At 45.4% G+C, this 16,067-nt stretch overlaps 1 protein-coding gene across 1 annotated transcript in view; it reads left to right on the forward strand.

Annotated features, from left to right (window-relative positions):
• Positions 1-16,067, forward strand: part of LOC146796557 (cytochrome P450 3A21-like) — a 301,005-nt gene that overhangs the window by 99,934 nt on the left and 185,004 nt on the right. Inside the window, exon 5 of the mRNA XM_085629194.1 lies at positions 7,031-7,144. Within this exon, the coding sequence (XP_085485320.1) occupies positions 7,031-7,144 (114 nt within the window). The remainder of the gene's footprint in view (positions 1-7,030; positions 7,145-16,067) is intronic.

Here is a 16,067-nt window from a genome sequence, read left to right on the forward strand (position 1 = left end):
TTTTGTATTCTCTTCTAAGCTGTGACACTAGGCTTTTGTTCCTTGGGCATGCCTGGAGAGCTTTTTTGAGATCTTTGTGGGCTTTAGTGCATTTATGATTGAACCAGCCCATAACTGAACTGTCAGTGGCCGGACTAGTTTTACAAGTTAGCTCTTTTGCCACAAAATGACAGATAGCTTCATACGAGGATATTACTTGTTTCCCCTTAGAGTAAAAATCTCCACAAATTTCCAAATCCGGCGCCACCTCTAAGGAAATGATTTTGAAAAACTCATCTGGAATTACCTTGCTCCAATTTAACCTCCTCCCCTGATCCTTTGCCTTCAGTTCGGCCACCACCAGGTGAGGGGAGCAAGAGTTTAAAAACTGGAGGCCATCAATCAGTTCAAGTGTCACCGGATTGTGGTCACTGAAAGTTGACTGTATAGCAGTGTAGGACACAACAAAATTTAAAAGGCCGGAAGAAAGAAATATGTAGTCAATAATTGTATCGCTGTCCCTACCTTTAAAAGTGGGAACCCGTAACATTTGATCGGGGAAACCTGGTTCATACAAGCCGATTTCAGATAAAAGTTTTTCCAGTGCTTCCCCCTTACTTGAGTGCTCAAAGTGTTGCGGGGATATAAAATCAGGCCCATCATTGTCGGTTATCAGACAGTTATGACTACAAAGGTGCACGTTAAAATCACCTAACAAAATAAAATGACAGAAAGTGGTTTGCTTTAAGTTATAAGTGTTTAAAAAGTTCAACAGCCAGACCAAATGAACATTAGGCGAGACCCCTTGCTGGGCATTGTAACAGTTCACTAATAATAATTTTGTTTTATCGGGGAATTTAAATTCCAGGATAAGAAAATTATTAGAAAGACAGACTATCCTACTAACTGACCCTTTAAGTTTCACCGAAACCATAGTCACTAAACCCCCTATAGCCCTCCCAGACGCAGAATTTAAAGCGGGGACAAAAAAGGATGTGTACCCGTCCAACCAGAAATCACAATCAATTTCCCAAGTCTCTTGGAATGCCAAGATGTCGTAATCTTTCAAGAGACTTAACCAAGAGGGGTTATCTCTCTTTGAACGTAAACCTGCCACATTCCAGGATAAGAACTTGATTGTTAACCCCTTAGGATTTCCATGTGTCGTTTCATTGAGTGTATTGCCTACAGTAATCGAGGGAACTTGGTCTAAATCCTGAAGAGCCAAACAAAGATGAGACTCTGCCCTTCTGCCCTCATCAGCCTCTTGTCAGTCACACATGTCCAGTGTAGAAAAAACCTCAAAACGGTTTCGCGTGGGGATGATAGACCCATGCTTGAAGTAATGTTCTCCGCTTGGTCCCTGGGAGGTAAACGGAATCGAAGCTGTCTGTGATAAGTGGTTACCCATTTTTAATCTAGACAAAGGGTGTCTGGGTAGGTCATCATAGAAAAACCCAAGGGGACGCACCTGGATACTGTTTCCGTCTTGTGGCAGAGAAGCAGCCCTCAGCAAAACAGTGGCCACGTGATGAGGGTATCTAAAATTCACTATTACACAATCCCCTATACAAGATTTTTTTGACGACCCAATCCAGCTCACTCTTCTTGTAGTTAAAATGTCGTTAGATAAATTTAGCGGGAGTCCACATTTCCTGAACAGCCAGGAGACAGTTTTGTCTTTAAGAGAGTCATGTGTTTCCTTGTGCGTTGGGTTTGGTTGGCTGTCCTGGGGCGGGACATTGGTTAGGATCACCACATAAGGGGAACAAGCCGGGGGTAAATTTAAAAATCTACTTTTCATTTCTTCCTGTCTTGCGGGGGCTGCGGCCAACCCCCTAGAAACTGGGATATCAATTCTATGAGCGGGGATGGACACTGGTAGGGAAGATATTGCAGGGGGTAAGGTAATGGGGAGCTGGGGTATCAGCTGTTGGCGTTCTGCTCCGACTGTAGGGTCTTGCCCTATTACATCCATCACCTTTTTATAGTTGTTATCTACCAAATTTAGATGTTTAGTTAACAGACCACCCAGCCTATTGACCTCATCGGCCACAAAATCAAGTTTCCGAACTATAGGTTGCACCAGCTGTTCTAATTTAGTTTCTAACATAACCTCTAGGGAGCTAAGCAGTTGGGCAAATTGGTCAGGGAGTAAAGGGCTATTTAAACCCTTACTATCGGCACGAGGGTTTAAGAGCACATCAGTATTGTCTTGTACCATTTTATTAGTGTTGACCCTTTTATTGGGCTTATCCCCCCCCTTTTTAGATTTCAGTTTCCTACATTTCCTAACTGGTCTGGTGGCGAGGGTGACGTCATCAATAGTCTCACTCACAATTGAAATATCTGGAGGTATAGGATCCAGGTGGATTTGGGCAATTACCGCAGAGGCAGCTGTGGGGGTCAGCTCACAAGACCCGTGCGCCATCGGGGACTCAACTGTTGTCATGGAGATTAGGCTATTACTTGGAGGGCTAACCATACCCAGAGAGAGTCTTCTCTCGTTATTTATTTTATTTACCTTTTTAACCAGATAGTTATCGAGAGGGCCTAACCCTAGTGTCAGTATATCCCTTGGACCTATAGGCATTGTGAATGCAGGCGGATGCGGTATTAGTCCACAATTATAAAAACCAAAATGCAAACACAAAAAGGCACTAAAACAAGTCTATGCCACTTCCACACTTTACCATGGGCGGTTGCCTCTAAGTCCTTGCGCACATACGGTGCTCGAGGGTACAGCTCAGCCCAGCTCGGACCAGTCCCGGACTGTCACAGACTGTCCCGCCCTTGTCCCGGGCTTCTCCCGGCGCCGCCCGCGCGCTGCCCGCGACGCGGGGGTCAAGATCCGCTAAATAGCGCCTCCGGGCGCGCTGGCGTCGATTTCCGGCCCCAGGGAATCCTGGGAAGTGTAGTTTTTGCTTGCGCTCCCCCCTCACAGCGGCCACCTCTACGAGTGACGGCGGGAGGGAAACGCCGCGGGCACAATGGTCTTGGAGTCACCAAGAGCTGTGTCTCTCTCAGGTAGGATTCGTGCCCAGCCTTCCGCCACCTTTCGACTGCGTCCCCCTTCATTCAATGAGGCCCAAGGGATTCCTTCATACAATACCTATTTGCAAAAATAGAAGTGGTGATACTCTCCTCATTAAAAATAAAAGTACAGGTGGTGCATATCTGATGGGATCGTTCTATTTTCAGGACTGCAGGTGTGAGTTTATGTTTTACTTAAAATAATTTATAATCCGACTGAGTACTACTAAATTCCAACATTCTGTGTCATTCAGCAGTCCCTAATAATGTGCCCATCATATGTGGACATCCCACATACAGGGACTGTCCTGGCTCTGCCAAAAGAGAGTGATGGTTCACCTGTCTGATCTAGAGCAACAATGTGTGGCAGAGTTGCCTTGGTGAAACACTGCGAAGCAAAAGGTGGCCTACTTTTGCAGAAAGGTGAGCATAGCGTCCTGAACATACAGGAAGCTAGTGTTACTAGGTATGTGAGCACTTACCCTGTGCACCCACTTTGGGGGTACATTTATCAGTCCCCACATTTGGTGGCAGAAATCCCTACATCTGCCTTGGTGAAGTAAGAAAATCCCACACATTAAGCTCAAACTCATTTTAATAATGTAGCAATCAGTGCAGAATTGTTGGTGGACATCTATAACCATTAGCATGTGGCTACTGCCTTCCAAAGAAAGCAGCAAGAAAAGGCAGATGCAGGAGCCCTCTAGTTTCTTATTGGTTGCAAGGGTAAAAATAAGGATGAAGTAGTTGATCTCATGATCACTTTCTTTATGCTGTAAAATAGAAAACAGTGTGCAGGAGGAGCGAAATAGCTGGGAAGCAAAGATGTAATCCAGAGTTGATACTCCGTAAAAACAAAAAGCATATTAGAATTAGATTTATAAGATTTAAAAACACACTGCAAAGAGTAAAGATTATATGATAAGAGATTAGCAACCCTTTGTTCAAGACAAAATGAGTAATTTGAGGGCCTGAACAAAGAAGCACCTATCAGTTTATTAAGATTCCTAGTTTTAACGTTGCCTGTTACAATGATCTCAAGTTTTGCATGGTAACAGATTACTTCCTCAATTGATACACAGAAGGCTTCATTTTCTTTTCAGACAGCCTTCTGCAGATTTAAATAAACATTGTTTATAAGGATCTACATATTTCTACCACCTGAACAGCAGTGATCTAGAGATATTGCCTGAAAATGAAATTATTCTAATGACATGCTTGTTGGTGGTTGTAGTAGCTATGGTCCCTCTTTTAGATCTTTGGTTCAAAGGTTAAAAGTTTGTTGATGTCCATTGACCCTGACATGCTTTGTCTGCATGTTAGAATATAAATGGCTCAATAAGTGTGTCTATTTGGTATGACCAGCCAAAATATCTTGATTCGAGTTTATATATTCATGAAGAGAAGGTCTTGTTCAACATTAATCTGGTCTGCAATTGAATATTGGAAATAGTTGGCTTATTATGTACTCTGTTCAAGTTACAGAAATATTACAGGTCTTGGTTATTAAAGTTCTAATGAGCTTATCTTTATTTTTTTAACCTTTTCTCTTCCCTACTTGCAGCGGTTTAGAGCCTGATGCTGAATGCAGAGACTCTGGAGTTGACAATATATTACTCACACTGTCCAAAATATTCTCTGTGGCCTGTTACTGATTTGTTGTCTAAACTACCAGTGCAGGTGGCCAAAGATTGTAATTGGACCACCTGAAGCTGTAGTTTGTATGACTGCCTTGTTAGTGCGTGCATTCCTGCACAAAGAGTGAAATTAACAGATGTTATCATGTTGCCACACAATGATTTAAGTGTTTTGGAGGAGAGCACACAAGACCTTTTTCACCATGCTGTGAATAGTCCAACTCCTATAATAATCTAGCATCTGAATTACTCAGAGCAACACTTTCTGTGCTGTTTAAAATATGTCACACTTTTACAAAAACAAGGGAACCCAGAAGGTAGATAAGGACCTTGGGTAACAGTTTAGTATTAGAACAGTGGTCCTTAAATGCAACAGTTAAGTAAATAGGATAATTATAGACTTGAATCAGTACTATAATGCAAGTGTCCAGCTGGACAATCAATTTAATAAATCAAAAATGTAAAAGAACAAGAATACAAACGTAGCAATCAAGTGGAACACAATCCTGCTTCCTACATGAACACATGACAAATACATTTAGAACAAAACATATCAGGCAAGACGGGGTAGCTTGTGGAATATTGAGCACAATTTCTAACAAGCTTAGAGAAACAGTAACTGCACTTTTTTTTATCATGTGCGATTAACATGCAAACTGTTTACATTAGTCGATGACGTTTCGATCCTTTAAAAACAATAATAGGATCATCATCAGGACAGTTAAGGTGCAAGCCTGAATCAATGAAAATAGCCTGGATAGTGCTTGCGGGAAAAGGATAGCCGTCCGCGGACTCAGGAGGGGCCGGAGCCGCAGTAATGATGGTTCTGTGGATAAGGTGGTGAAGATATTTGGGCGTTTTTCAGCAATAAGTGATAGTATATTCAATAAATTAGCATGTGGCGATGCACAGAATGATGTGAGATCCAATGCTCAATAGCTGGGTCTAACTTAATTGCTACATTTGTATTTTTGTTCTTTGACATTTTTGATTTATTAAATTGCTTGTCCGGCTGGACACTCGCATTATATTACTGATTCAAGTCTATAATTATCCTATTTACTTAACTGTTGTGTTTAAGGGCCACTGTTCTAATACTATAAAGTTTAAAATATGTCATCCCCTCTAGTGGGGTGTGGTGAAGGATCTGCAGTTGATTACAGCTCTATTATGGATATTTTGTCCAAGTCCTGATTACTATACTGAATTGGTAAAATTGTCTCAATGATGCTAGGTTGTGTCACTAATTGAGGCATGTCACGAATTAGAGTGGTTAGTATTATAGAAGTTGTCACAGTTGAAAGTTTTTCTTTTTAATCTGTTAAAATACTGTTCTATTGGATAGTGGCTATGTTTTCTATGATGGCCCCTCCTCTACAATGGTTGGGTAGATCTATGATGTCCCCTTTGATTTTAATGGAAGTGGAGTTGATCTCAGGGTAGGAGGCTTATTTCATTTTCTCAATATCGCACCATTACTGTGCTTTAAAATTACGTATTTCATAGCTGCTATCTATTTGAAAATGCTGAGTTGTAACCTGTGTGCTTCTGGCAACTGAATATCCTTGGGCCAAAATAAGGTATTTCATAATTGGACATTAGCATGGTATAATCAGTGATTATGATGTTAGACCTCTTGAATCCAGTGCAAACAATCAAGCGGTAGTGAAACTGCCTATAAAACAACCAGTCGGGCCCTCTGAAGCTAAGCAAATTTCATTCACCTCATATTTCTTCTGCTGTGCTTCCACCTTCTCCAATCATCTGGCGATTTCTTTTTTGTGGCGTAAGGCTTGTGTTGCAACCCATACACCACACAATAATTTCACCCAAGGCAACATGCGCCCACTAACTTCTGTGTGGGTCACAGGTCAGCCACTATGAAACCACTGAAGAGGCAATGTGCTGCACACCCTGCACCCATGGACCCCTTGGACCAGGATACCCTCCCAGGTGATAAGTCACTTTACAAATACACATAACTCAACAGTAGAGCTCAGAATGGCATCTTGCTGTGTAGCTGTGTAACGTAGTACGTTGTGTGTCAAAGAGTAAGGTCGGAGGGCCCAATCGCAAGCAAAGCACAGAGAAGGACAGGAGTGTTCCTGATTACATATATGTGGAGTTTAATTGGGTGAATCTACCACTAATACATGTATGTACCTTCTAGACACTGCAACAGTCAATATTTGTCTACAAAAGTATTGTAGTGCGACATTTTGGTGCAATATTCTGTGAGAATACCACTTTTTACCACTTGATAACCCCTGTGGCTTGAGACAATAGTTACTTTCATGCCTGTAGAGGTAATGTGGCTAATGACACTTTTTGCTGTGGTTATTTTTTATCATAATGATTTATTATATTATATAATTATTTAGAACAATGGCTTGAACGGCCCCCTGTCAGAAGGAGTGACTGCTGCTAAAGATGATCAATGGAAGAGGATTCGTACAGTGCTATCCCCAACTTTCACCAGTGGAAAACTAAAAGAGGTAAAAAAGAATATTTTATAAATCCCAAACATGATTCTCTACTGAAAATGTGGCTTTTTACATTTGGACCTGTCTTCTGACAATATTAACTGAGAGACTGAAGTGTCATGGTAGAGAAATTAAGCCTCTGCATATGTTTGTGACTTATAGAAATCAACACTCTTTCTCTATAACTTAATGTTCCATATAGTAAGAATAATGTATATGCATGCACTGTGATGATTAGAAGAAGTATTTGCATAATTTGACAGCATTAACTGGTCCCTTCTTAAACCTTTGTGGACCCTGTGCCCACCAGGTACAGGCATTTAGCCCGGAGCAAGCTGTGAAGCTGAGTGGCTGGTGGCAGGCTGGCAAATGGAATTGCACCTGTTAATATTGAAAAACTTGCTGTTGATGTGCACAATGATACATTTGTGTACACGAACGAGATTTCATTACTATTATCTAATTTGCCCGTGGTGAACTCCCCATCAACCCAGACTTGGAAATACGTGGTAAGGCAGGCTCTGAGACCTTGACCTGAGCTTAATGATTGACATTTCACAGGAGGGGGATGGACACTTAACTGGCAGATAAACCTGCGAATAGGAAACTCAGATCAATCCCACAGATAGGCGCAGCGACACCACAATGGGCCATGGAGTTAGACCCCAATAAATAACACATGGTTTGAGGGGTGAACGCATTCTCACACTAAGTTAGGAACACACAGCCTATCAGAACACAGTACACGCAGCGATCACTCGCCCCTCAGTACAGACATCTGGACATGTTACCCACTGGCCAAAATTGTGTCCACACCACGGAGCACAACTGGACCGACCACACCATTGTCCACTTCAACACCAGCTCAAGGACCTCTGCTCCCAGTCTCCCCAGTGACCCCTATCACAGCTAGCGCAAAGTCTTAAGGGACACATGGACCAATGTCCTTAACACCACCTACCCCATCTCCTCCAACAACCTAGAATAGAAAGTCAGAAACTTCAACAACTGGATCACCAACTGTGCCAACAGTGTCACTGCCATCAGAAACAACACCCACAGAAGGTCCACCAAGAAGGCTAGCTCGTACACCGAAGACCTCAGAACCACTAAATGACACTGTAAACAACTGGAAAGGAGATGGTGCACCATCAAGGACATGACCAACAACACTGCCTTCAAGACAGTCCTCAACCTCAACCACAGACCGTTAAGAGATTCTAAGAAAAAGACCTCAGCCTCAGGCACTGAATCTAGCACCAATAACAGCAAAGAACTCTTCAACACCTTCAAAGAATTCTCCAACCCCTCAGCTGCAACAAACAACATTAGCCCCACTCAGGAACTCTGCGACAACCTTGCAAACTTCTTCCACAATAAGATTGTCAATATCTACAGAATCTTCAAACCCCAGCCCAAGGCCACCGACTTCTTTAAGCAACACAACAACCCCACTACCACCACAGACATCCGACTAACGGAATGGAGCCAGCTCGACCCAAAGGACACCACCTTCATCAAGAACTCAGTTTACTCAGGGGCCCGACCTACCTATGCACTCACCACATCTTCAACCTAGGCGAAGCCAGAGTCATCCACGTACTCACCACCTTGTTCAACACCTCAATTGCCACTCCCACTTTCCCTGAGGACTGGAAACACGCAGAAGTGTAAGCCCCACTAAAGATAACACAGGCAGAGCCCAGCGAACTCAACTAGTTACTGATCTCCCTGCTCCCTTTCCCAGCCAAAGCATTAGAAAAAGTCATCAACCACCAACTCTCCTCACATCTGGAATGGAACTCTTACTCAGTCCCTCCTAATCCGGATTGCCCAGCAACCACAGCACTGAGATAGCCCTCTTCACAGCTACAGATAACATCCGAGCCCTACTCAACCATCCAACTGTGGCTCTGATCCTCCCAGACCACTCAGCAGCCTTCGATGCGGTCCCCCACCCCACACTCATCACAAGGCTGCACAAAATAGGCATACAAGGAGCCTCTCTCAGATGGATTGCCTCTTTCCTGTGAATAACACAAAAAGTCTGCCTTCACCTCCAAACTCAAGGAAATCATCTGTTGAGTACCCATTGATACTCGCTCAGCCCCACCCTCTTCAGCACTTATATGACACCTCTGACCAGCCTGGCCAAAACCCACAGACTCAACATCACATCCTCCGCCGATGACACACAACTCATCCTCTCCTTCTCTGAAGACGCCACCAACACCAACTTCCACAACTGTATGACAGACGTCACCAATCGGATGAAGGACAACTGCCTGAAGCTCAACATGGACAAGACAGAGGTACTGATTTTTGGAAACAAAAGCTCAACATTGATCCATCCTGGAGGCTGTCAGAACTCAGACCTACTCCTATCTCACTGACCAAGCTAGAAACCTAGTCATCATTCTGGACAACAAGCTAACAACATTACCCCCGACTTAGTTCAACTCCGTCTCCTCCTCCTGATTCTTCATGCTTCATAAAATATTCAAAAGGCTACCACAAAGATCAAGATGCATCACACTCAGGCCCTCATCTCCAGCTGACTGGACTAAGGTAGTGCTTTCTACGCAGGGATTGCAGCTCACCTTTCCGACGACTACAGACCATACAGAACAGACTCAGCCAGACTCGTCCTGGACTTCCCTAGACAATCCCACATCACCCCCTACATCAGGAAACTTCACTGGCTCCCTATACAGAAAAAATGCCAGTTCAAGCTCTTGACCCATACATTGAAAGCCATACACAACTGCGGACCCGCCCACTTTCATCAGCCTTCCAGACACCTTCGCTCTGCGTCCCTTTCACTATCCTTGAGACCCTGCATCTGACGTAGCTGATGTGGAGGTTGCTCCTTCTCCTACGTAGTAGCAAGAACATGGAACGAGCCACCCTTTCATCTATGGACCTCTCCATCTCATCTAGAGTTCTGAATTTCCCTGAAAACCTAGCAATTCGGCTAATCATCTGGACCTTGCCAGTGCCTGGATTCCCTTACAGGTGACAAAAATTGCTCCACAAATCTACTGATTGATTGATTGATTGATTGTGCATGTTTCTGTAAAACTCATTCAGACAAAATCTTTCCCAATTATTAGGATAACAAAGCTGTAATTTAACATTCTGGAGGCATCTCAAAGGCTTCCTGTTGATGCCCATGTGGTCATTTCCCCAGTGTTAACTATATGTGGAAGTTTTCATGCAGCTGCCTTTGTTCTATTAATACCCTGACATAGCCTACCGTAGGTGGCCGAATATGGCATGAAGGATGCTGCTAGCAGCCACGTCATTCTAAAGAAACACTGTCCAAGAAAACTTATATAAAGTGTTACTGGTATTGCCATAATTTCCACACAGTTGATCATTCCTGTTCAGAAGATGTATCTAATAGCGAGTGAGCCTGCCAGTGCGTTTGTGAGTTTTCTTGTGCATCCAAGACTCCAAATTGAATCTCATCTTAGTCACTCTGGAAGCTTAGCATGTGAAATATTGCTCATGAACTGATTACAAACAAAAAAACCTGAAGCCCTCCTCCACTGTGCAGGCTCCTTGCACTGCTCATAAGTAAATCGAGCATTGGCAATTGTGTGCAATATGTGAAACTGCTTTAGTGGAAAATGGTATTGGGATAACATCTGTAACAGAAGGAAGTAGAGATCTGTGGTTTTAAGAGTGGTGAGGGATTCAGGCCATCACCATTTAAAGATCAGAGCCCACAGGGTTAAATGCTAGACGGCCAGAGGGCACAGGTAGCACATAGATTGGACTTCCAGGAAGGTAGTTACTCAGATAGCACACAGGGCAGACTGCCAGTGGGGTGTTGGCACACAGGATGCACTTCTAACCTTGGTTTTGCCTCAGTCAGCACCCAGGATGAAAAGACACATGAGTGGGGACACTGTTAGAATAAAAACACATCTCCTGTGGCTGGGACCACATTTAACAAACAGAGCTAATGATTTTTTGTGAAAGACCAGGACATTTAGCTGAATTGAAATGCCTTTGTTTAAAAAAAAAAAAAATGGAAGAAGCAAGCATGTCCTATTTTAGACAGAGGCTTTGTTTGTCTCTGATGGGCTGGTGTCTAGTTCAGTAGAAGTCAGATTGGTCCTGCAGAACTTCCAGGATGTAGGATTCGATGGCTTGCACCCACAACTTGACCTGAAACAAAGATTGTTAGACCAGGAATGGTTCACAGACTTTCCATCCAAATGCAACTTAATTAAGGGGCATATTTACTATTATTTCATGCAACGCAGCAAGGGCACTTGCTGTGTTGCGTGAAAAGGAGAGACCAGAAATGCTCTGTATTTACAAATGTATGGTGCATTTCTTCTCTCTCCTTACACTGGTGTACTGTGTGATGCCTAACCCCAATGCAGGCATGTTTATACCATAGTGCAAGGCTGCCTGCGTAATGGGCAGGATTGTTTTTGTGCATGAAGGGATTCCTTAAAGGCACAAAAACAGTCTTCAGAGGCATATTCCTCTTTCTACCCGTGCTGCAGAATGCAGAACTGTTGGACCTGTCCCTTTTTGTAGAGCGATTCCCAAACATTTTGCCTTCTTCCTCCTTTTTTTCTGACCCTTTTTTGTTGGTTTTAGGTTTCTGGGCACTTTACCACTGCTAATCAGTGCTAAAGGGCATGTGCTCTCTCCTTTAAACATGGTATACATGGTTTACACCTGTTTGGTATATTTAATTTACCTGTAAGCCTCTTGTACAGTGGTATTCTATATACCCAGGACCTGTAAATTAAAGGCTATTAGTGCTTGTGCGACCCACAGAAGTAGTTTTTCAAACTTGTCTCAGGCCTCCCACTGCAGGCCCTGTGAACTCAGTTTACTGCCACACTAACGTAACATTTTAAGTTACTTGCCAAGCCTGAAACTCCCCTTTTACTTCATATAAGTTACCCCTAAGGCAAGCCCTAGGAAGCCCTATGGGCAGTGTGCTTTGAAGGTAAAAGGTAGGACGTGTGCATTTATTGTGTGGCATGTCCCAGTAGTGACAAACAGCTTATTTTCTTTCTCACTGCTGTGAGGCCTACTCCTCTCATAGACTAGCATTGGAAATTCCCTTCTATTTGTGTAAGTGGTAATTCCTGATCTGAAAGGAGTAGCGTTGCCATGTTTGGTATGTTTGGAATAATGGTGATAAATCCTGCTTACTGGTGAAGTCGGATTTTTTATTACTATTTTAGAAATGCTCGTTTTAACCTCTTCAGTGCCCATGACGAGATAGTCTCGTCATGGAGCACGGTCGCGATGTGCCCATGACGAGACTATCTCGTCATGAACCCCACCCACTAATGTAACGCCCGGCACAGGAGGGGGAAAGGGCGTGGCACAGAAGGGGTTAAAATGTGGTCCTTTCTCTATGCTAATGGCTCTTAATCCACGTCTGGGTCTGGTTGACAGCTACACTTTGTGCACACTTTCCAGAAAGCCATCACACTGGAAGAGTTGGGTGTAACAGGGTTACATCTGCATAAAAGTCTTTCTGGGCTGAGAGAGATGGAGGCAGGGCACACTTACATTTGTATAGGCTGTGTTCTGCCCTTACTCAAGAGGGTTATTTACTCCCTACTGATCGTCTGCAGCCAGGGCTAGGATTGAAAGAGGGTGTTGTGCACTTCCAAGGTCTTTTGAAGTCACCTTTAAATCAAAGATATTTTGTGTATAAGTGCAAGGGCTTTGACCCCATGATTTTAGACACTGCTAGGAACTTGTAACCAGACGCTACTGGCTCTACATGCTGTACCTTACCAGAAGGAACTGCTGTGCTACAAGGAGGGACTGCCACTTTACTAACTGTGTTACTGTGTTGGCCTGCTCCTTGCTGTGGGCTCAAGTGCAGGAGGAACTGCCAGTCTGCAACCTGGTTCTGTGTGCTAGGCTGCTGCCTGCATTCCTGCTTGTGTGCCCCCAGTGATTGGGCTGGCCCCCTGTTCTCCCTGAGTTCTCAGGAACATCAAATTCCTTGGGAGCTACTCTTTTGTACCCTGCTGCCAGTAGCACTCCGCTGTGCAGGAGTGTACCTGTCGCCAGCTGGCACTTCTATAGAGAAGCCTTCCGTGATTTCCAGCGCTCTGCTTTCTAGGAATGTGCCTTATCGCCAGGAGTGTAGACTATGGCTCTGTGCTTGCTGCACCTCTCAGGCTACCGAGAATGGAGTGTGTGTACTCTTCCAGTGCTGATCATAGCGTTACCGGAAGCCTATGATCGCATGTAGAGTGATCCCTCCTTCCTCAAAATGTGGTGTTTGTTCTCCCTAGCGTGGCCCCCAGAGAGATCGTGATGTGCCACCTAGTGAAGTAAAGTGCCAGGCCCTCTGTCACAGCCATCGCCACCACCCAAGGGAATCTCCCTTGCATGGACCCTCCTGTGGGGAAGCCACCGTGCCAAAGGAAGTAGATGCCACATTATCCATGCCACTAAGAGATGTCTTGTGGGATGAGGATCCCAACCCCTGAATCTGTCCTATGGCCGATCTTGGGACCGAGTTACCAGGTTTGAGTAGGACCAAGCAGGAGTTACCCAGCCACCCACAATTCCTCAGCAGGTGGCTACGTGTTTAATTTCACACAGCGATCCGAGAGGTCCTTGAGGGCCCCGGAGCGCTGCCCTTTAGAGCGGCTTTTGTATCCTGGGGAAGTGGCTGCATTGATCAGCAGCTGCACTTCACATTTGCAGGCAGCCACCTGCCTCATTCTACACGTGGGAAGGACCCCAAGAGTGGCATGGGCTGTATTTAGGGGTGGGCGGAATTTGCGAAATTAACTTTCGCAAATTATCGCGAAAATGTTTAAAATTATCGCAAACAAGCGGAAATATCGCGAAGATGCGGAAGTATTTTTTCCGGCATGTTCACGAGATTTTCTGCATGGTTGCGGGTCGCCAACTTACCCATGTGGTTGCTTGCGGGCGCGGCCATCTTGTTTTGAGATGTCTCGCGGTGCATGATCGCGAGAAGAAAGACGTGATCGCGCGACGCATGACGTCACTGCGGGCGCGAACTGTCGCGAGACAGCGCAAATGGCTAAAAACAATACAGCATCTCATGGAGAACGCGACCGGATCAAGAAAACTTGTCGGCGAACGCAGGGATTCAGGTAAGGCGATCGCGCGCGCGCGAAAATGTATTATTTTACAGCGCGAGCAAGAAACAAATTATCGCCAAGCTGCGGAAACGGGAATTTTTGACATTTTCGCGCTCTCCGCGGAACGCGAAAATGTCAAATTATCGCAATTTCCGCGAACGGAACGAAATTTTCGCCCAGGCCTAGCTGTATTTGAAAACGCTTTGTCTTCATTCTTTATATATATATATATATATATATTATCTACTGGCGGTCGCCAGTAGATAGTTATAGTTAGGATCGTGTTTCCATAGGAAATCCGCAACATTCTATTTAGAATAATTTGGCGCCGATTGACGAATCCTCGCGAAATTTTCAAAATAGGTGGGGCGCTCAGCTCCGCTCCTTCCCGGAAAGTCTCGGGGGGATTCGTCAAGCGGGGGCTGAGAAAAAAGGGGGGTCCCTGTAAGACCTGGGGTCTCCAGGCCCTAAGGGGGTAACGTGACACGAGCGGCTGGGCACCCAAAGGCCTGTGTGTTAAGCGACCATACAACACACGCATCCTCTGAAGCAGTAAACGCACACAATAATAGACGCCACACAATAAGGTGAATGCAAATTAATCAAGTTTTATCTAATCAAAGAATCACACGTGGTGATCTTGGAGGGCAATGTATCTTAGCTTATACACATTCACATTTGCATTACAGTTTCTCATTACCTGTACACTTTAACATGTGCATTACCGTTGTTCATGACCTGTACCCTTCAACATGTGCATTACAGTTGTTCATTGCCTGTACGCTTTAACATGTGCATTACAGCCTCTCAGTACTGTTACCTCCGCAACCCCGGCAGTATGAACCTCCCTAGTGCTGCGGGCCGGTGCCTGCACACGTGGCGCTACGGGTGTCTACGAAGAAACAAAGGCACATGAGCATAACTTGCGGTCGTATAATGCCTGCCTAGCACCCTGAGCATAAGCGTGGTGGGCACAGTAAGCGCCTTGCACTTGGGACCTTCACTGGCGAAATGAGCGCTTGTGGGTTGGCGAATACACAGGAATGATTAGCGTTACTGAGACATAGAACGCATAGAGCACTGTTGAATACAATGGAACGATCAGCGTTACTCTAACATAGAACGCATTGAGCATTGATAAATACAATTGGACGATCAGCGCTACTCCCACATAGAACGCATGGAGCACTGTTGAATACAATTGAACGATCAGCCCTGCGAGGACATAGAACGCATTGAGCACGGTTGAGTCCTGCGAACGGCAGTCCCCAGGAGAGGGTAATCCCACGGAGGGGAGACTCACAATTACGGCGGGAAATCCCACGGAGGGGGAAAAGTCACAGTTCCTGCATGCGGTGTCGTTCCCACCTGGCAGGGGGCGCACCGGGCCTTCCCACGACTCCCGGGGAGCAGGGGGGGGGCGAGTCTCAGGCCGCCACACGGCCGCGCTACCTCCCAGCCCCCGGGGGGTTACCTTGATCTCGTCGCTCGGTTCCGATCCGGGTCCTCCTTCCGATGCGCGCAACGGCGCGGGACACTCCCGGACACTTGCTCTTCCTTCGGACGCTGCGACGGCAGCGGCGGGGCCCCGGGCTTCAACGCGGGCTCCGACTTGACACTGACACTTCCCTGAGGCCCACGGGCCGCGGCGGTGATCGCGTTGCGGGTCCTGGCACCCGGGGGGGTCACAAATTAAGCGGGAGCTCAGGCAGCTCCGCGCTCGACAACAGATTTGCACCGGGGGTCACAGGTCAGGTCTGGCAGCGCAGGAAACACAGCGCCCGCACTTGGTCGATCCCCAGCAGTCAGGCAATCAG

Source organism: Triturus cristatus, chromosome 10, assembly GCF_964204655.1.
Source record: "Triturus cristatus chromosome 10, aTriCri1.1, whole genome shotgun sequence".
NCBI lineage: Eukaryota > Metazoa > Chordata > Amphibia > Caudata > Salamandridae > Triturus > Triturus cristatus.